Below are 22,043 nucleotides of genomic sequence, written 5' to 3'. Positions count from 1 at the left end.
TGTAAGTTCAGACGGTCTCAAAACAAATAGTTGTAAGTTGAGGACTACCTGTAATGTTAAATTCCTAGCAGTTTGCTACTGGTTGTAATTTCTCCCAAGAATTGGTGGTCTTCTCTGGGCTGATGGATCAAAGCCCAATGTGTCACCCCAATGTGTGAATAGTTGAACCTGGGTTGGATAACAGTGAGGGGTTTTTCTCCAAGGGGTGCCCCTGAATTTCCCTCTTGACCACATCAGGTCAAGTCTGAATGGTCCCCAATTGTTTGGGAGTTCCTCTCATGTTGGAGCCAGGAAAAATACATATCAAAAGTAATCTTGAACTATGGTGCTGGAGAAGACTCCTGCAAGTCTCTTGGACTGCAAGGTGATCAAACCGGTCAGTCCTAGAGGAGATCAATCCCAATTGCTCTTTAGAAGGCCATATCCTGAAGTTGAAACTCAAATACTTTGGCCACCTAATGAGAAGGAAGGACTTACTGGAGAAGAACCTAATGCTGGGAAAGATTGAGGGCAACAGAAGAAGGGGACGACAGAGAAGGAGGTGGCTGGATGGAGTCCCTGAAGCAGTAGGCGTGAGCTGAAATGGACTCCAGAAGATGGTAGAGGACAGGAAGGCCTGGAGGAGCGTTGTCCGTGGGGTCACGATGGGTCAGACACGACTTCGCAGTTAACAACAACAACAAAGCCCAGAGCTTCCAATTTGGAACTTCCAAACTCTTTGCATTCTGGAAAACGTGGCAGAAATAGCTTGTGTGGGATCCACGCTTCCAAGGGTTTTGTTTTGAAGAACTAAGCATCTTGTTCTCCAAAATGGGTTTTTGTTTTTTGTTGTTTTTTGGGGGGGGGGAAGGCAACCGGACTGAATTTTTTGAGGAAGAAGAAAAAGACGTTTTGCTTCCCATCCAGGAAGCTTCATCAGTTGTACTGGACAGTAGGGGAGATGGAAGAATTAGTTCTGATAGGAAGAGGAGGAGGGGAAATGGAAGGATTGTATTTCTTTGCCGTCCGTCATCTGGTTTTAACCATCTTTGAGAGCCATTGAGGATACTTTGGGGTTTCATCTCTGCCCTCAGGACTGCATTGTGTACTGGAGACAGCTGGTGTCAACCTCATAGACATTAAGCATCTTATTGGAGATGCAGGATGAAGCACACAGGAAGGGAAAAAGAGAGCATGGCACAACTTCTCTCAGGGGTATCATTTGTACAGATAGTCCTCAACTTAGTTCAGCCCGAAATTTCTGTTGCTATGTGAGACACTTGTTAATTGAGCTTTACCCCATTTGACAACCTTGCTGGCCACAATTGTGAAGTGAAACCGGCTTCCCCGTTGATTTTGCTTATCGGAGGTTCGCAAAAGGGGATCACGTGACCTCGGGACACAGCGACGGTCATCAGTATGAGTCAGTTGCTAAGCCTTTGAATTTGGATCGTGTGAAATGGTTGTAGGTGTGAAAAACGATCATGTAAGAAACGGTTTTAGTGCCGTTGTAACTTTGAACTGTCACTTAAGTGAGCTGTCCTAAGTCAAGGACTACCTGTACTTGTCTAGCGAGGAGTGCATTGTTCATGTGCTGCCCATTTGGGAGAGCAGCCTGGGTACCACGTGGCATCCTGGAATTGCTGGAGACAAAGACAAAAATGTAAAAATGTACACCCTCACAATCTGGACCACGGTGGAGGAGAGAGACAGCCCTTTTTACAGAGACATTTCCTGTCTATCTTGCTGTTTGCCTGTGTGCTCTTTTGTCCTTGCACCTGTGAGATGTTTCTGAGGCTTTTTGTTCACATCTCTGCTTCCCCCTGCATTTCTCTTGAGACCTCCCTAAACACGAAAACACACCTGCCAAGTCGAGGTTGTAAGGCCAGGATCAGACCTGGGTGCCCTTCGGGTGTCTTGGCCCAGCATCGATTGTCGTCTCCTGGTGTACCCAGATGGCGATGGGGAAGGATGCTTCAGACTTTTAATTCTGTGGTTGAACGATGTGATACGGGGTGAAACGGGGGAGGAATAATCGACACCGTGTAATCATTTTAAAGTGAGGAACTTTGCCACTCAGATGCATCATTTATGCAACCTGGAAAAAAAAAAGAGTCCTTCTGAATTATCTTCAGGGAAGGGAATTATAGGGAATTATCTTCAGGCAGAATTCTGTGTGTTGTTTTGAGATGCTGGATAAACCCTTTGGATGGGGCCAACTTAATAATAATAATAATAAAGTTGGAAGGGACCTTGGAGGTCATCTAGTCCAACCCCCTGCTCAGGCAGGAAACCCTATACCATTTCAGACAAATGGCCGTCCAGTCTCTTCTTAAAAACTTCCAGTGTTGGAGCATTCACCATTTCTGGAGGCAGGTTGTTCCACAGGTTAATTGTTCTAACTGTCAGGAAGTTTCTCCTTAGTTCTAGGTTGCTTCTCTCCTTGATTAGTTTCCATCCGTTGCTGCTTGTCCTGCCTTCAGGTCCTTTGGAAAATAGCTTGACTCGCTCTTCTTTGGGGCAGCCCCTGAGATATTGGAACACTGCTATCATGTCCCCTCTCGTCCTTCTCTTCATTAAACTAGACATACCCAATTCCAGCAGCTGTTCCTTATATGTTTTAGTCTCCAGTCCCCTAATTATCTTTGTTGCTCTTCTCTGTACTCTTTCTAGAGTCTCAGCATCTTTTTTATATCGTGTGACCAAAACTGGATGCAATATTCCAAGTGTGGCCTTACCGAGGCATTGTAAAGTGGTATTAACACCTCACATGATCTTGATTCTATCCCTCTGTTAATGCAGCCCAGCACTGTGTTGGCTTTTTTGGCAGCTGCAGCACACTGCTCGCTCATATTTAAATGATTGTCCACTAGGACTCCGAGATCCCTCTCACAGTTACTACTATTGAGCAAGGTACCCCCTATACTATACCTGTACATTTGATTTTTCTTGCCTAAATATAGAACCTTACTTTTTTCACCATTGAATTTCATTTTATTAGATAGTGCCTAGTGTTCAATTCTGTCCAGATCCTTCTGTATCTTAAGCCTGTCTTCTGGAGTGTTGGCTATTCCTGCCAGCTTGGTGTCATCTGCAAATTTGATGAGTTCCCCATCTATCTCCTCGTCCAGATCGTTGATGAAGATGTTGAAGAGCACTGGCTTTTTGTTCACATCTCTGCTTCCCCCTGCATTTCTCTTGAGACCTCCCTAAACACGAAAACACACCCGCCAAGTCAAGGTTGTAAGGCCAGGATCAGACCTGGGTGCCCTTCGGGTGTCTTGGCCCAGCATCGATTGTCGTCTCCTGGTGTACCCAGATGGCGATGGGGATGGATGCTTCAGACTTTTAATTCTGTGGTTGAACGATGTGAGGATGTGATACGGGGTGAAACGGGGGAGGAATAATCGATACCGTGTAATCATTTTAAAGTGAGGAACTTTGCCACTCAGATGCATCATTTATGCAACATGGGGGAAAAAAAAAGAGTCCTTCTGAATGTCACTAGGGAATTATTTTCAGGCAGAATTCTGTGTGTGGTTTTGAGATGCTGGATAAACCCTTTGGATGGGGCCAACTTAATAATAATAATAATAATAATAATAATAATAATAATAATAATAACAATTGTCGATAAGAAAGACAAAAAAGTCTGGATAGTGGACGTGGCAGTGCCTGGAGATAGCAGAATAGAAGAGAAAGAACTGGAGAAGATAACAAAATACAAAGACATAGAAATAGAAAGACTGTGGCAAAAGCAAGCAAGGGTAGTACCAATAGTCATAGGCTCCTTGGGTGCAATCCCAAAACAACTGGAGCACCACTTGAACACCATTGGCATTGACAAATTCGCTATTAGTCAATTGCAAAAGGCGGCCTTATTAGGAACTGCTTCCATCCTGCGACGATACCTGTAATACCATCAAACATCCACATCTGCCTATCCCAGGTCCTGGGTAAGGACTCGATAGGTAGACAAAATGCCAAATCCAGTCTGAACATCTGGCTGACTGTGCGATGATCCATAATAATAATAATAATAATAATAATAATAATAATAATAATAATATAACCTGTAATACCATCAAACATCCACATCTGCCTATCCCAGGTCCTGGGTAAGGACTCGATAGGTAGACAAAATGCCAAATCCAGTCTGAACATCTGGCTGACTGTGAGATGATTGATAATAATAGTAATAATAATAATGTTGGAAGGGACCTTGGAGGTCATCTAGTCCAACCCCCTGCTCAGGCAGGAAACCCTATACCATTTCAGACAAATGGCTGTCCAGTCTCTTCTTAAAAACCTCCAGTGTTGGAGCATTCACCGCTTCTGGAGGCAGGTTGTTCCACTGGTTAATTGTTCTAACTGTCAGGAAGTTTCTCCTTAGTTCTAGGTTGCTTCTCTCCTTGATTAGTTTCCACCCGTTGCTTCTTGTCCTGCCTTCAGGCGCTTTGGAAAATAGCTTGACTCCCTGTTCTTTGTGGCAGCCTCTGAGATATTGGAACACTGCTATCATGTCCCCCCTTGTCCTTCTCTTCGTTAAACTAGACATACCCAATTCTAGCAACCGTTCCTTATATGTTTTAGCCTCCAGTCCCTAATCATCTTTGTTGCTCTTCTCTGTACTCTTTCTAGAGTCTCAACATCTTTTTTACATCGTGGTGACCAAAACTGGATGCAGTATTCCAAGTGTGGCCTTACCAAGGCCTTGTAAAGTGGTATAAATACTTCACGTGATCTTGATTCTATCCCTCTGTTAATGCAGCCTAGCACTGTGTTGGCCTTTTTGGTAGCTGCAGCACACGGCTGGCTCCTATTTAAGCGATTGTCCACTAGGACTCCGAGATCCCTCTCACAGTTACTACTATTGAGCAAGGTACCCCCTATACTATACCTGTACAATTGTTTTCATACTAAATGGTCAAAGATCCCATCCTTTGCCTTGGAATGGGCCTGCTCATCCTCTCTCCCCAACTTGATTGCTCCTTAGAAAAACGCTTGCCATTTGCAGGTACTCCTCGACTTACGACAGTTCATTTAGCGACCGTTTGAAGTTACAAGGGCACTGAAAAAGGTGACCTAGCGACTGCTTTTCACACTTACAACCGTTGCAGCATCCCCTGGGTCACGTGATCAAAATTCAGTCGCTTAGCAACTGATTCATATTTATGACGGTCGCATTGTCCCCAGAATCATGTGATCCCCTTTTGCAATCTTCTGACAAGCCAAGCCCATGGGGAAGCCAGATTCACTTAACAACCGGGTTACCGTCTTAACAACTGCAGCGATTCACTTAAGTGTGGCAAGAAAGGTTGTAAAATGGGGCAAAATTCACTTAACAAATATCTCGCTTAGCAACATAAATTTGGGGCTCAAGTGTGGTTATAAGTCAAGAACTACCTGCAGTCCATCAGCCCAGGTCCTCCTCTATCAGAGCATTATCTCTCACATCCTCTCTGATAGACCTTTGTGTCCCCACATTTAGAATAGAATAGAATAGAATAGAATAGAATAGAATAGAATAGAATAAGAATAAGAATAAGAATAAGAGGTAGAGTAGAGTAGAGTAGAGTAGAGTAGAAATAGCATAGAATGGAATGGAACAGAATAAGGATAGAATAGAATAGAATAGAATAGAATAGAATAGAATAGCATAGAATAGAATAGAATAGAATAGAATAAGAATAAGAATAAGAATAAGAATAAGAATAAGAATAAGAATAAGAATAAGAATAAGAATAAGAATAAGAATTAGAGTAGAGTGGAGTAGAATAGAAATGGAGTGGAACAGAATAAGGAATAAGAATAGAATAGAATAGAATAGAACAGAACAAGAATAGAATAGAATAGAACAGAACAAGAATAGAATAGAACAAGAATAAGAAGTAGAGTAGAGTAGAAATAGCATAGAATGGAATGGAATAGAATAAGGATAGAATAGAGTAGAATAGAATAAGAATTAGAGTAGAGTAGAATAGAAATGGAATGGAATGGAATAGAATAAGGAATAAGGATAGAATAGAATAGAATAGAATAGAATAGAATAGAATAGAATAGAATAAGAATTAGAGTAGAGTAGAGTAGAGTAGAATAGAAATGGAATGGAATGGAATAGAATAAGGAATAAGGATAGAATAGAATAGAACAAGAATAGAATAGAATAGAACAGAACAAGAATAGAATAGAATAGAATAAGAATAAGAAGTAGAGTAGAGTAGAAATAGCATAGAATGGAATGGAATAGAATAAGAATAGAACAGAATAGAGTAGAATAGAATAAGAATTAGAGTAGAGTAGAATAGAAATGGAATAGAATAGAATAGAATAGAATAGAATAGAATAGAATAGAATAGAATAGAATAGAATAGAATAGTGGACTGGACTGGACCGGACCGGACCGGAGTAGAGTAGAGTAGAGTAGAATAGAATAGAGTAGAGTAGAGTAGAATAGAACGCAGAATGGAGTGGAATAGATCACCTGTTATTCTATTCTATTACTTTTTAATTAACACAAACCTTCCCCCATTTTAAAATGCATCGAGTGGAAAGCGATGCAATTAAGACTGCAGATAAGTCACAAATTTAAAGCTCAGTTTATTTCGAGTTTGTGTTGTGCAAGGTTGTATACAGTGGCTCTTGGCGCTTATCGTTCGGTAATACCGATGAACCTTGGAATCGCGTTAAGCCTATTAGCGTGGAAGTTTCTAATATTTAGCATTTATTTAACACGGCTGAAGCATGCTGTGGGAAGAACACAGTTCTAACACTGACCTGGGGCCTTTTGTCTCTGTGCTGTTTATAAAAGCGTTTAATATTTTGCGTGTTGTCCTACAGCCAGGGAAAGGGGATTGTTAAGAGGTATAAATACCTGTAGGGCACCAATCGGGACTGGGTTCACTGAAGCGCTGTGTATCTTCCTAAGATTGCGTGCAGTCACTGAATTGTCTATATTGAGGCCATGCAACCTGCTATTTTTTTTTTATGCATTGTAATCCACACACCCTGGATGAAGCTGTTCCTATAAGGGATTCTCCAACAACACCTCTCATGCCCTTCTCTTTTCACATTTTACTTCACTGGTTTTTGTGTTACTCCGATGTCCTCTTGTTTATGCCTCTGTGGAATAAAGCTGACTTCTCAGGATGGGAAGGACTATTAGTCAAACTTCAAAGGAGTGGAAGGAGATCGCACAGCCTTTCCTATGGCTCTTAGCTGCTAAGCAAGGCTTTCCACCTGCTGGCCACTGACCATTATCGTTCAGATTATAGTCTGCATAAAGCAGTTAGGCAGATGAATAGTTCTAGACGGCTCACATAAATAAGCCAAAATTATAATAAAGGGTCCTTGGTGGTCTTTGAGGTTGGTTGTTTTCTTGCAGACTTTCCATTACCCAAACGTCATCGCTGCTAGTCACCAGCACTGGCATCCAGGACCCCTCATTGCAACCCTGAGCTACAAATATTCTCCTTTATTGGGACAAAATTATAATAAACACACACGCAAACACACAAACAGGCCCCGGTGGCAAGGCTAGGTCAACCATATTTGGGCAAAAATACTGGATAGCCACTAGCCGATAGCAAAGAACGCTTACTCTCCCGGGTCATCTAATGCAGGGCTTTTCAACCAGTGGTACGGGTATCACCTGTGGTACATTGGCACCTGGCAGGTGGTACACGACCATCCTAGAAAAGTGGTAGCGGGGGAGGGGAATGAGCTGAACCAGTGGCAGCACCGCACAAGCCTGAGCGAGAGATGGCTGGAGCTGCAGGGCTGTCAGGGCTCAGTGGAAGCGCCAGGATCAGTGCCAGGTTCCAGCTGGAGCTCGGCGCTGATCCTGGCACTTCTGCTGAGCCCAGAAGAAGTGCCGATCAGCTGGAATGTTGCAGCCTCTCCAGGGTCTTGTGATTTACATTCAGATGCTTGGCAACTGATTCATATTTATGACGGTCACAGTGTCCCAGGGTCATGTGAAGTGACCAAAACCTGCTGCAACCACCCAGCAGACGGGGGAATAAAAACCAAACACCCCCACACCCCGCTGCCAATTCTCAACAGAAATGCTCACAACAATGAAAACCTCAGACAGGAGGAAGAGCATCACTGGGTGGGCAGGCAGGTGTCTTGCTCGGCTATGGCTTGGGGGGCACTTTTTCAGTGCCATTGTAACTTCGAACAGTCACTAAGCGAACTGTTATAAGTCGAGGACTACCTGTACTTTATCACTTTTTTCCTCTTTTTTTTTTTGGTCATCAAGTTTTTGACACCTTGCTAGGCGACTGGTGGTACTCAGATGTTGCCATATCCTAAAAATGGTACAATGGGTGAAAAGGTTGAAAAGCCCTGATCTAATGGCCAGGGAGAGTTTTGCAACTCAGATATGGCAGCCGAAGTTGGGGAGCATGGTTTTGCTGTCTCATCTTCTGATCCCCTCTGAGGTTTGCTTGGAGAACACTCTTGAAGCTGCAACAAGTAATTTCTTAGGGATGTAGCTTGCTCATCTTTATTTTGAGTTAGTTCTCACTGGCCTGGAATTTCCAAAGCTACTTTGATGTCCATCAACAATTACCTTTGCAAGGAGGTGTTTTTGATAGGAACAGGTCCACCCGGTATGGCCTTCTTCCTTAATGTTGGCCAGGTGTTCTTTCCCTCAGGAATTAGGGCTGGTAACCCTTTTCTCTCTTTTTCTCCACTCTAGCTAGAACTCAGGAAGTCCAAGCCGAGAATGTGACAGTAGCAGAAGGCGGACAGGCTGAGATCAATTGCAAGCTACACCAATATGATGGCTCCATCGTGGTGATCCAGAATCCATCTCGGCAGACGCTCTTCTTCAACGGCACACGAGGTAACCTTGTTTCTAGTCTTCAAGGTGTCGAATTGTGGGCTGGGGATGGGATCACTGAGCCACAGAGAGCTCAGCACCTGGAAGGTGGGTCATCTACTTTCTTGTTGTCCCTTCGTATTGATCTACAGCGTTGTCCAAGGCTGGAGACCAGGAGTGTTCAGAACCGTGACTGTGGCTTGTGGTGACCTGGGAGAAGATGATCCTTGTTTATTTTATTGATCCACAACTGAGGCATTTCCCTTTTGCTCCTTACAGCCTTAAAGGATGAGCGTTTCCAGTTGGTGGAGTTCACCCAAAAACAGGTCCGCATTGTGCTCTCCAATGCCCGTCTGGAAGATGAAGGTGGATACTATTGCCAGCTGTACACAGAAGACACCCACCATCAGATTGCCATCCTCACAGTGCTGGGTATGTGTCACCTTGCTTTGGATGTGGGAAAGAGCAGGTGGCGGGCTTCATTTGTCCAGGGACTTCCTTAAAGTATGGGAGAATGAAAAGGTGTCTTGGCAGGATAGGATACTGTTTATTATGATCCAGACAGAGAGAGTAGAGTGATAAGATCAGAAGAGGGTGCTGTACCCCACTGTTTAGCTCAGGGGTGTTCAACAATGGCATCTTTAAGACCTATGGACTTCAACTCCCAGAATTCCCCAGCCAGCCATGCTGGCTGGGGAATTCTAAGAGTTGAAGTCCACAAATCTTAAAGTGGCCAAGTTTGAGGACCCCCTACTCTGAATGTCTATAGAGATTCTCAGTCATCCAGATCATGGTTGTCCCAAAGGTGCTTTTTCAGGAAGCAACTTCCTTGTTTTTCTTTGAAGACATTTCGGTTCTTCATCCAAGAAGCTTCTTCAGCTCTGACTGGATGGTGGGGAATGGCTTATATTCCTTGCAGACAGCTGGTCATTTGCATTCTTTTAAGAGAGTCGTTGAGGCCACTTGGAGGTTTATTTGTGTCCTCAAGGTCACCTAAGTAGTGCAAATGGTACGGCTGAAATGACGGTGCTGTAGACTGGAGATAGATGATGTCGTATCCCTCCCCCTCTGTTGAGAGAGGACTGTTCAATTTTGACCTAGTTGGCCTCTTTGACCTCTCTTTCAAACCAGCAGACACACATACACCTCCTAGTGGCCTCAACGACTCTCCAAAAGGATGCAAATGACCAGCTGTCTGCAAGGATCATAAATCCTTCCCTTCCCCTCCATTCAGTTAGTGCTGAAGAAACTTCTTGGATGAGAAGCGAAGCGTCTTCAAAGAAAAACAAGAAAGTCCAGTTGCTTCCTGAAAAAGCACCTTTGGGTCATCCCTCTAAAGTTCACCTCCTCTAACTCAGACTGCAGCTGATCCAAAGAAAAAAATCAGGTATGTCTTGAAAGCTGCTGGTGCAAAGAACATTCAAGCACACGATTGTCTAGACAGGCTTCAATGGATGTCCAGAATTTCAGAGCCGTCTGCTTTATCCCCCTCAGGAATGCTCAGAGACTCAACCTAAGATCTTTAGCGTGCCGAACATGTGCTTTGATGCTGAGCTGTAGCCTTTCTGAAAGTCACACTTTCGGGAATCTACCTAACTTGCCAGACTAAAGACTATTAGAAGACGTGATCATTTCTCAAGGTCAGCCTTTGGCGGTAGGGCAACAGGTAATCTTCAAAAAGAGAGAGAGGGAGAGAAGATTTGGATTCCTCCTTAGCAGGACATCAGTGGAAGCGTTGATGCAGATTAAACAAACCTATACCTCCTGTTTAAAAAATAAAATCGGATTTTGCAAGTATGAACATTGGAAGGAACAAATAGAGGTCAAGGGATTTAGTAAACCCTTGTTATCTTTAGAAATTCATGCCTACCTCTAGGTTCTCTCTTTGCTTTTCTTCTTAGCTCCATGGCAGAAGGCTAAGTCCTTGTTTTCCTTTGTAAAATGACCTTCACAGAATTGAGAAGCTTGGGTGAAGACATCTCCGCCCACTATCTCTAGCAGTTGAAGTATTAATTAAGAAAGTTGCTGTATTAGAGGCAGTGTAGGTACTCAGGTGAAGGATTCAACCATGGGGATGTGAGGTGAAGGAGGCAATGACCAATAATTTGCCTGCTTTTTCTTCTTCCAGTTCCTCCAGACAGTCCTTTAGTGGAGGTGAAGGAACAGGCAGTAGAAGGAGGAGAAGTTGAACTCACCTGCAGCATTCCCAGGTCACGCCCTGCGGCTACCCTGCGCTGGTACCGGGACAGGAAAGAGATAAAAGGTACCACTCCAAATGGGCCCCTGTAGAAACCACCTAACAAATAAAACAAATACACTTCCTGGGAAGCAGGATCCAGGCAACTTCTTCCTCTGCTGGTGTTTGGGCCAAAGTCAACTTGGAATTCCAAGTGAAGGAATATCTTATTTTTTCACTTGACGTCTTCCAGATGCCTTGGGTGATGAGGGAGGATACTTCCCACCGTACATCTCTATGGATATTCTCAGTCATCCAGGTCATAGTTGTCTCAAAAGTGCTTTTTTTTTTAAAGGTAACTGAACTGTTTTTTGAGAAAGAAGAAGAAATTTCACTTCTCATCCAAGAAGCTTCATCCTGGATGAAACTTCTTGAACGAGAAGTGAAATTTCTTCTTCTTCTTCTTCTTCTTCTTCTTCTTCTTCTTCTTCTTCTTCTTCTTCTTCTTCTTCTTCTTCTTCTTCTTCTTCTTCTTCTTCTTCTTCTTCTTCTTCTTCTTCTTCTTCTTCTTCTTCTTCTTCTTCTTCTTCTTCTTCTTCTTCTTCTTCTTCTTCTTCTTCTTCTTCTTCTTCTTCTTCTTCTTCTTCCTCTCTCCTCTCCTTCTCCTTCTCCTTCTCCTTCTCCTTCTCCTTCTCCTTCTCCTTCTCTTCTCCCCTTCTCCTTCTCTTTCTCTCCTCCTCCTCCTCCTGCGCCTCCTCTCCTCCTCCTTCTCTTCTTCTTTCTTCTTCTTCTTTCTTCTCACAATATAATAATAATAATAAGTTGGAAGGGACCTTGGAGGTTGTCTAGTCCAACCCTCTGTTCAGGCAGGAAAACCCTTATACATTTGGACAAATGGCTGTCCAGTCTCTCTTAAAAACTTCCAGTGTTGGGCATTCACAGTTCCTGAAGGCAGGTTGTTCCACTGGTTAATTGTTCTAACTATCGGAAGTTTCTCCTTAGTTCTAGATTGCTTCTCTCCTTGATTAGTTTCCATCCGTCCTCTTTTCCTCCTCCTCCTCCTCCTCCTCCTCCTCCTCCTCCTCCTCCTCCTCCTCCTCCTCCTTGTTCTCCTCCTCCCCCCTTTTCTTCCCTCCTTCCTTCCTCCCTCCTTTTCCTTCTCCTCTTTTCCCATATTACAGTTTGGGATGGACTCAACACCTGTTTCTCCAATAAAGAAACAGGTTTGTTGCCCAGGCCTTGGGCTTTGACGTTGTGCAGGGACCATCTTTTTAGTTAGGCTAGTGGGTTGATGCTGCTTGGCCATTGCATCTTTTAACTTTTGTAATGTTTTAAATTGTTTTCATTTTGAGTCCGCCCAGAGTCAGTTGTTGAGATGATCCGTATAATACGTATCTGGGAGTTGAAGCCCACAGATCTTAAAAGTTGCCAAAGTTGAACACCCCTGATCTAAACGGGAGCTGTATTTGCTTGCTGGGGTTACTTGACGGGGCTGGTGTGTTGTCTGTATGTATTTCAGGAACAAGCAGCAAGCAAGAAAATGGGAAAGTATTCAGCATCACCAGCATGGTGCGTTTTTGGGTGGATCGCAAGGACCACAGCAGCATTGTGACATGCGAAGCCATCCACCCAGCACTGCGTGGTCAGCGGAAGCAGACGCAGTACGTGCTAGATGTGCAGTGTAAGTGACCGCTGGAGCTCCCTAGGAAGGGAGGGAGTAGGAGAGGTGGAAAGATTTTGTAAGCCAGGTTCAGGTTAGCGAGATCAAGAAATGGAGCCCTGTTGCATTTTAATATAGATATAGAGATATAGATAGATAGATAGATAGATAGATAGATAGATAGATAGACAGACCCAGACAGACAGATATAGATATAGATATATAATATAGATATAGACTGACAGACCAACATAGATATACATATAGAGATAGAGATAGATAGATAGATAGATAGATAGATAGATAGATAGATAGATACAGAGATAGATAGATAGACTGACAGATACAGAGATAGATAGATAGATAGATAGATGATAGAGAGAGAGAGAGAGAGAGAGAGAGAGAGAGAGAGAGATAGACTGACAGATATAGATATATAGATATACACATTGCTGCTCGAAGCACGAAGCTGAAAACACCAGCCTGAAGATGACGAATGGGACTTCGTTGAAACGTCGCCAAGACACATCCAATTTTACGCAGGAGAAAACCCAAACAACCAAAGACCTACATATACATATAGATATACATATATAGATTGACAGACAGACATAGATATAGATATAGATAGATAGATAGATAGATAGAGAGAGAGAGAGAGAGAGAGAGAGAGAGATAGATAGATGAGAGAGAGAGAGAGAGAGAGAGAGACTGACAGATATAGATATATAGATATACACATTGCTGCTCGAAGCACAAAGCTGAAAACACCAGCCTGAAGATGACGAATGGGACTTCGTTGAAACTTCACCAAGACACTTCCAATTTTACGTGGGAGAAAACCCAACAACCAAAGACCTACATATACATATAGATATACATATATAGATTGACAGACAGACATAGATATAGATATAGAGATAGATAGATAGATAGATAGACAGACAGACAGACAGACAGACAGACAGACAGACAGACAGACAGACAGACAGACAGACAGACAGACAGACAGACATCACTAGTAGCAGAATACTCCAGCATTTTAAACTGGAGAACAAACAGTGAGAGCAGCTCTCCTAGATCAGATTAAAAACTCATCTAGTCCAATATCCTCTTTTCCCATCGATCAACCAGATGCCGGCCGAGAAAACCAGAAGCAGCATTTGAACAAGTACACTCTACCACAGTCTGATTAGCAAAGCAGTTAAGAGTAGGCTGGGTGGTGTGACATGAAGTAGACAGATAGCTAGCCTGAAAATCTCAGGTCAAAGAGTGCGGGAGAAGATTCTACACCAGAAGGGAGTGAGGCTGCTCCCCGGTTCAGCCCTGGCTCTCCAGCATTTTAATGAGTTTGATGAGAAAGCAGAGGGAATGCTAATCAGTTGTGGATGACCCCTGGCTGGGCGGGTTAGCTAATATTCTAGGAGACACAAATAAAATTTGCAACGATCTTGATCCGCTGGTGGGAAGGGGCCGAAAGTAACTGTGAGGCTGGAATAGTCAAATGAAAAGTTAATATTTTAGGAAACGGATCAATTGCCTCAGCTAAACCGCAGTGTTTCTCAACCTTGACCATTTTAAGGCATGTGGACTTCAACTCCCAGAATTCCACAGCCAGCATTGCTGGCTGTGGAATTCTGGGAGTTGAAGTCCACATGCCTTAAAATGGTCAAGGTTGAGAAACACTGAGCTAGAGAGTGTGGAATTTCTGGCTTGGCTCTGCATCTTTTGTGGAGAAGAACTTGCAGGGGGAGCGTCTTAGAGACAGACATCTGAGAGAGCCATGTGATATGAGTCTAAAAAGGGCGGGAAAGGGGGGGAGGGAAAGGCAATCTGGAACTAGTTCAGACAAGTATGAGGAGATGGTCAGGGGAGCAGTCAGTAAAACTTGTGAAGAGAAAGTAAAGGAACAAGGAGAGCGACTTGTCAAAAGCCTGAGAGGCTGTGACAGAGAGGGATGCCAGGATTCCTTCCCGAGATCAGAAGGAAACCAGTAGCACCTTTTCCGACTCACACACTGGATTCAAAAGCTCATAAAAGCTGCAGCTCCCTCAAGCTTCTGCCTTTGATTCCAGTCGGTGTGTCGGAAAAGGGACGATCAGACGAATCTGATTTTTTTTTTTTTACTTTTTATTTTCGGGCATCCGTGTAGTTCCCTCCTACAATGGCTACAAAGAGACTCCTTCAGTGAGCTGTCAGAAACACTTCGGGCCAACTTGAACGTTTTTGAGGGGAGCCAATATCTGCCGCTGTCTTTAAATCTGACAATCCTCATTAAAGGAAAGCTACCCAGGAGAAGGCAGGAAGTCCTCGCCTTACAACTTAGTGACAGTTCGGCGTTGCAACAGACTCAAAGAGGAAGTTCCAACAGTGCCCCCCCCGTGGGGAAAACTGCACGCGCAGCAAACTGCCGTGCTTCCCCCCCCAAACCTCATAACCTTTTGATACCCTTTGTCCCAGTGAAGCAGCCAGAAGGTCATACCCTTTTGACTTAATGCCTCACCTACCTAAACAGATAATATGCTTAAGTTCCTTCCTATCTCTTCCTGCCTTCGTTAGTTCTTTCTCCTTTTGATCTACCTGTATTTGTTTTTACCTGGTCTCTGATCAGGTAATATGTTACTAGAAAATAGTTGCTTATATGAAGGAATTTTCCAATGAAGAAACTTTATGTCAGCATCTAATGGTTAAACTTATGAATGTAAAATGTCAGCATTTAATGGTAAAAGCCTATGTATGTAAAAAGTATATACATTTATATATAAAAGTATATAGAACCAATAAACACAGAGAGACTCTCAAGCTGTCTCAAGCTGTGACAAGCAGCTCTGCAGCAGCTTCAAATCTCTGCTCAAGACATGCCTGAGTCTTTTTCTTAGCTTCTTTACACACCCCCCCCTGTCATGTTACCTCAGATGCTCGACATTATGGCCGTTTTGCAGCATCCCATGGTCACGCGACCATAGTTTACCACAGTTTGACGCCAAACTTGCACTTACAATAGATTCGCTTACCAGCTGTGGCATTTGCTTGGTGACCGCCATATTCACCTTACTGCCACCACATTAACTTAACAGACACCACATACAGTAGAAGATCGTAAAATTGGATTGGTGATGTGACCGATCCAGTTTATGGCTCTTACGACTCCTAACCATGATGGGCATGTTGTTCCATTAGGGCAGTCACTCGAGGACTACCTGCAAATAATTCTAAACTTGCATTGGTGTCAGATCAGGCTTGCGGCATTCCTACATCTGAAAGAACAATGGCTTCTATAACTTGCCTCTTCTTGTTCTTGAAGAGTTTGCATCTTTTTAAGCAAAGCAAAAGAATCGTCAGGGTCTTCGAGAGTCAGGTGGCCTACAAATTTAGTATTGGTTTTTTTTATTATATACAGATTATTATTAGGGTATTATTATTACTGTTCTTTTTCCTTCTTCTCTTTTTCTAGATTCACCCACAGCAAGAATCCATCCCCCTCAAGGAGTCATGAGGGAAGGAGACACCTTAGTTTTGACTTGCGCTGTTAACGGCAACCCACTGTAAGTCCTTCTTCCGGATGGGAAAAAGCAAACTTTGGACTTATTTTGGTGGCAACAGGGAAGAACCTGATGCAGAAAACCAGGCAGCTTTGAGATCCCGTTTTGGGAAAAGGAAGTTCATGGTTGTGGCAGCTGGTTACCCTGCTCTTTAAAAAAAGAAAAGAAAAGAAAAAGAGCGTTGTTGTTTTTTTTTCTGACATGTATTAAACCCCAAATCTGGTGCTGAGAAAAGCTGAAATTGGCCATCCCTAACAAATGAGAGAGAGAGAGCTGTCAAGTGAGATATTGGAATATTTTGGGCTTCATCAACCAAGGGTATTGATTATTAGACCAGATCTGCCTCTATCTGCATTTGAACTAAAACAATATATCAGAAACCCAACTTTTCACAAAAGACCCTTCGGGGTCTTTTGATGGGGGAAGCAGTTTCTGATCAGCCAACCTGGGAACCTCGGAGATAACTTGTAGATTTCTGATTGCTAGCCAGCATGGCCAATGGCCATGGATGTGGGATTCTGGAGCAGTGTTTCTCGACTTTAGCAACTTTAAGCTGTGCAGACTTCAGTTCCCAGAATTCCCCAAACAACATGCTGGGAAGTGTGGGAGTTCTAGTTCTATCTCAGGCATGAAAGCTGGCTGGGTGACTTTGGGCCAACCACCAGGAGACAGTGAATTCTAGTCCCACCTTAGGCATGAAAGCCGACTGGGTGACTTTGGACCAATCACCCGGAGACAGTGAATTCTAGTCCCACCTTAGGCATGAAAGCCAGCAGGGTGACTTTGGGTCAATCACCAGGAGACTGTGAGTTCTAGTCCTGGTTTAGGCATGAAAGCTGGCTGGATGACTTTGAGCGTCATTCTCTAAAGTCCAACCCACCTCACAGGATTATTGTGGGAAAAATAGGAGGAGGAAGAGTTATTAGGTATGTTTGCTGCCTTGAGTTATTTATAAAAATAACAAAGGCAGGATAAAAATCTGATAAATAAATGTCTCGCCCTGCCTGTAGCCCAGGATATAGGATGCCCTAGAATAGAGTTGGGCAGATTTTAAGTTTGAAGGCTCTGCCTTTTTTTAAAAAAAACTAAGGTTTCAAAGTCCATTAACTGCTTCCATTTCTAAAATACAATTTTCGGGCTTGAGCGTAGAGCGAAATGCAAAATGGCGGGTGGAGGGGAGACGGTCCAACTGTGGATTGCGCTCAAAGTTGCTGGAGTGGAATGCCAAAACACAGTGTTTCTCAGCCTTGACCACAGCTGGCTGGGGAATTCTGGGAGTTGAAGTCGCCTCCTCTTCAAGTGGTCAAGATTGAGAAACTGCCATTACAGATATATGGTGGTCAACGTCAAGACTCACGGAGTCCTGCCACTCCCACCGCGCAAATCTTAATTTCTACCCTTCGATTGGTCAAATTTAGTGATGGGGTGCAATGTTTTTTGTTTGCCCCTGTAAACCAGCAGAGAACCTTTTTGATCTAGCGCAAAAGATCCCAACTTCTTCCAGGCGATGTTGATGTCAATTTTGACTTCTCTCTGTCTTGGAGCATCAGCTGTTTCAGAGACGGTGCGTGCAGGTGTGAAAAATGAGACATGGGCGATAGCTGTTGGTGGCAGGTGCACTTCTGAGTCACTTTTCTCCTCCGACGATCGGGTTTGGCATGTTTTCTATAACCTTGGGGAAGGAGATGCAATTTGATTAAAAAAAAAAAAGAATATGCAAAGGGAGGACAGGATACAGACCCTGGCTTGCTCCCTGCGCTGTGTGTCAACAATTTTTGTTGTTGTTAATTGCGAAGTCGTGTCCGACCCATCGCGGCCCCATGGACAACGTTCCTCCAGGTCTTCCTGTCCTCTACCATCTTCTGGAGTCCATTTAAGTTCTCACCTACTGCTTCAGTGACTCCATCCAGCCATCTCATTCTCTGTCGTCCCCTTCTTCTGTTGCCCTCAATCTTTCCCAGCATTAGGCCCTTCTCCAGTGAGTCCTTCTCATTAGGTGCCCAAAGTATTTGAGTTTCAACTTCAGGATCTGGCCTTCTAAAGAGCAGTCAGGGTTGATCTCTTCTAGGACTGACCGGTTTGAACGCCTTGCAGTCCAAGGGACTCGCAGGAGTCTTCTCCAGCACCATAGTTCAAAGGCCTCCATTCTTTGGCGCTCAGCCTTTCTTATGGTCCAACTTTCACAGCCAGTGTGTCAACAATACTGGTCTGTATTTTGCTGCTAATGCCAACAGGCACAAGTGGAAAAAGGATGTCTGTCCTGGGCAGATTGGCTTTGAAGATTGGCTTTATTGCATTTAACCAATCAGCAATAGATAATTGCTGGACATGGATATTTGATCCGGGATCAGTTTGGCTTAATTTTTTTTTAGGATGATTTGGGATTGAAGCCACAGTACATTTTTTACAAGTTGATAAGCATAACAGTTTGTTAACAGGGGTTTTGGTGATTTTAATCTTGTCTTTTTTTTCATTATTACGGATAATCTTTATTAATTTTATATCCTTATATATTATTCGTATCAGTATTGTCTTTCCTGTGAACTATTTTGTCATTGATATAAAATTCTTTTGGCCTGTTTCATAATGGGTGGGAGATTAACATTGTTGTATTGTACTAATCAACATTCAGTTAGGAAGGATGCTGTGGGCATATGTGTTAACCTTTTTTTTAAGGACACTTTTAATGCCTTGTTTGTTGTGGGTCCCCCCCTTTTTTCTTTTTTATATATATATAATATATATAAATATATATATTTTTATATATATATAAAATGTTTTATATATATATTTTTAATAAACTATTTTTTTTTTAAAAAAAAGATTCCTCTCCTGGGCATAGTTACCATCAATATAATAAAGCCAACAATTTCGCCTAAATGCCTGCCTGTCCCATTAGAGTCCTGAGGCCTGATCCTCAATTTTTTTCCACCCTTTTGTGAACAAGCTGTCCTTGCCGCTCTCCCTGACCCGCCTAACTAATGGGTACAATTCCTGAGCAGAGTTATTACTCAGAGTGCCCCTTGATCCAACCGCTGCCTCACGTGTCCATCCATCACCTGGTCTGGCAGCAAATAACCTTGAAGAGAAAGAACCGGTTTCAAAAAGGAGGTGTGTGGAGGCGGCAAGGATGCTATGCTGGTGGCTAGAAGGGACTGGTGAGGCAGGGGCTAATAGATTCTTTGGGCGCACCTTTCAGGCCCAGAGACATTAAATGGAGCCGAGCGAACGACACGTTGCCGGAGCGAGCCCTGATAGAGGGTGAAGTGCTGACCATCCCTAACCTCAGCATGCTGGATAATGGCACCTACTCGTGCCACGTGGCCAATAAACATGGACGGTCCTCAGATCAGTACGTGCTGGTGGTTTATGGTAAGTAAGCAAAATCTTCGCAGCCTCCTCAACCCAGAACCCCGCGTTCCAGATCTTCCGGCACTTGTTCCATTTGGTCTTCGCGGTCCCAGACCCAGTTCTCACACTTGGGCCTAGGACAGGGGTGGGGAACCTCGGCTCTTTTATGACTGGTGGACTTCAACTCCCAGAATTCCTGAGCCAGCATGGCTCAGCATGGAAACCTCTCCCTTTCTCCTCAGCATGGCTGGCTCAGGAATTCTGGGAGTTGAAGTCCACGAGTCATAAAAGAGCCAAGGTTCCCCACCCCTGGTCTAGGACAACTCGCCCCTGCCAATTCGGCATGGGACAATTTGCCACGGAACATGAGTTACGCCGATGTTGCAAAAATAGTGGAATAGAATCATTAAAGAAAGGACGCCAAAGGAGGGACAGGAGGAAATGTGAAGGACAAAACTTAAAATGTTTTTGTAAAATTATTTTAAATCATTCAATTCAGTTGTTGAATTGTCCTTTGGCGAGTTGTCCCGTTCCAACCACTCCCCAGAGCAGGAATGCATTCTTATGCGACGTAGGACAGTACTGAAAAAAAAACCTGACTCATGACTCACATTAACAACTGTCTCAGCCAGCCCACAATCTCATCCTCAGAATCTGGACACGAGGCAACTGGCCTGTGTTTACGACACCTACAGCATCCCAGGGTCCTGTGATCTCTCTTTGTAACCTTCCCGGCCTGCTTCCGATCAGGAAAGCTGGATTTGCTTAACAACCACAGTGATTCATTTAACAACCTCATGGATTCACTTCAGAACCCTGCCAAAAATGGTCGTAAAAATTCAGGCACGACTTGCTTCACAACTTAACTTGCTTAGCAACGGAAAAATCTGGTCCCAATATTTCACTTTGGACAGTGGCTGAGTGGAGAAGAAGTGCCTGTTCACAGACACCCCTCATCCCCTGCCCAGGGCCTTTCACATAAAACTAGCACATGATGGGGGCCACCAGATGGAGCTGACCCTTTTTCACTCTGGGTCAGTCAGCCGTTTTGAGAACCAACTGTAAAGCTCATCCTTCCAGGTCAAGGGGAACAGTTTTCTGCTGAGGCCTGAGGGGGAACTGGCTGCTGACTTGGGCTGTTGGTTCGTCACTGCCAAGAGGGTGGCCACAGACCAGAAAAATGGAGGAGACCCCCCCCTTTTTTTTTTTCCTTTTTGCAAAGCAGGGCAATTCTTGCAAGAGACATTTTCACCTCTGGTTCCTGCCTTCAGCACTTTCCCTCTCCTTTGCAGACCCTGGAGCTATTGTCGAGGCCCAGACTTCAGTGCCCTATGCCATTGTGGGGGGCATCCTGGCTCTCCTCGTCTTTCTCGTCATCTGCATACTCATCGTCATGGTCTGGTGCTCCATCCGGCAGAAAGGTTAGTAACGGGAATCCAGGAGGGTCTTTTATTTATTTATTTATTTTTAAAATTTATAAGCCGCCCCACTCCCGCAGGACTCTGGGCGGCTAACAATAAAAACACCATAAAACATGACAAAACAAACAGTACAATAACAGTCATCCAGGGGTCAGATTTTATAAACCCCAGGCCTGCCGGAAAAGCCAGGTCTTAAGCAGCTTACGGAAAACCAACAGGGTTGGAGCGGTCCTAATCTCCGGGGGGAGCTAGTTCCAAGACGTGGGCGTCATCACAGAGAAAGCCCTCCTCCGCGGCCCTGCCAAATGGCACTGCTTGGCCGACGGGACCTGAAGGAGGCCCAGCCTGTGGGATCTAACCGGACGAAGGGAACTATGAGGTAGTAGGCGGTCTCGCAAATAGTTTTAGTAACCTCATCTCTGACCGCTGGCCAATGAAGGGGAAGCTGGTGTTGTTTTTCAGATTGCTTCCAAGTGGGCATTGCAATCATGTATTTGGGGTATTGAGCGTTGGGTTGAGATGCTAATGCCAGGTGGGACCAGCTTCGCTCGTTGTCTTCCCTCTTGGGAATGTGGGAAGCAGGACATAGCAGCTCTCTGCAAGCCACCTGGTGTCAGAGTCAAATTCTAAGACATAGAACCAACACAGCCAGGGGGAGCTTCCTAAGACCCATTCACCTGCTCTGCCTTGGCCTCTTCTCCTTAGCACCTGAAGGCAGAAGGAGAAGCAATAGATGGAGTCTAATCCAGGAGAGAACCAAGCTAGAACTAAGGAGAAACTTCCCGACAGTAAGAACAACTAATCAGTGGAACGACTTGCCTCCAGAAGTTGTGTGTGCTCCAAACCTGGAGGTTATTAAGAAGAGATTGGACAATCATTTGTCTGAAATGGTATAGGATGCCTGGGTAGAGGGATGGACTAGAAGACCTTCAAGGTCCCTTCCAACTCTGTTATTCCGTTATTCTCACTGTGGTCACTGAATGCAGAGACCAACTAGGTACCATTGAGTGGAAGGAGTTTGTAGTGGGTGGTGTCCAGTGAAACTCACTGTGACACCATTATTATTATTATTATTATTATTATTATT

The 22,043-nt window shown here is 44.0% G+C and overlaps 1 protein-coding gene across 1 annotated transcript in view; it reads left to right on the top strand.

The window, feature by feature from the left end:
* CADM4 (cell adhesion molecule 4) overlaps positions 1-22,043 on the top strand; it is a 174,904-nt gene that overhangs the window by 149,636 nt on the left and 3,225 nt on the right. The window contains exons 2-8 of the mRNA XM_039352118.1: positions 8,684-8,830; positions 9,086-9,238; positions 10,935-11,069; positions 12,502-12,663; positions 16,097-16,187; positions 19,384-19,556; positions 20,828-20,956. Coding sequence (XP_039208052.1) covers positions 8,684-8,830; positions 9,086-9,238; positions 10,935-11,069; positions 12,502-12,663; positions 16,097-16,187; positions 19,384-19,556; positions 20,828-20,956 — 990 coding nt within the window. The remainder of the gene's footprint in view (positions 1-8,683; positions 8,831-9,085; positions 9,239-10,934; positions 11,070-12,501; positions 12,664-16,096; positions 16,188-19,383; positions 19,557-20,827; positions 20,957-22,043) is intronic.

The sequence above is a fragment of the Crotalus tigris genome, unplaced genomic scaffold (assembly GCF_016545835.1).
Source record: "Crotalus tigris isolate CLP2741 ecotype Arizona unplaced genomic scaffold, ASM1654583v1 scf7180000018413.2111637, whole genome shotgun sequence".
Classification (NCBI taxonomy): Eukaryota; Metazoa; Chordata; class Lepidosauria; order Squamata; family Viperidae; genus Crotalus; species Crotalus tigris.
The sequence above is the reverse complement of the archived record's forward strand: the minus strand, read 5'-3'. Positions and strand labels throughout refer to the sequence as shown.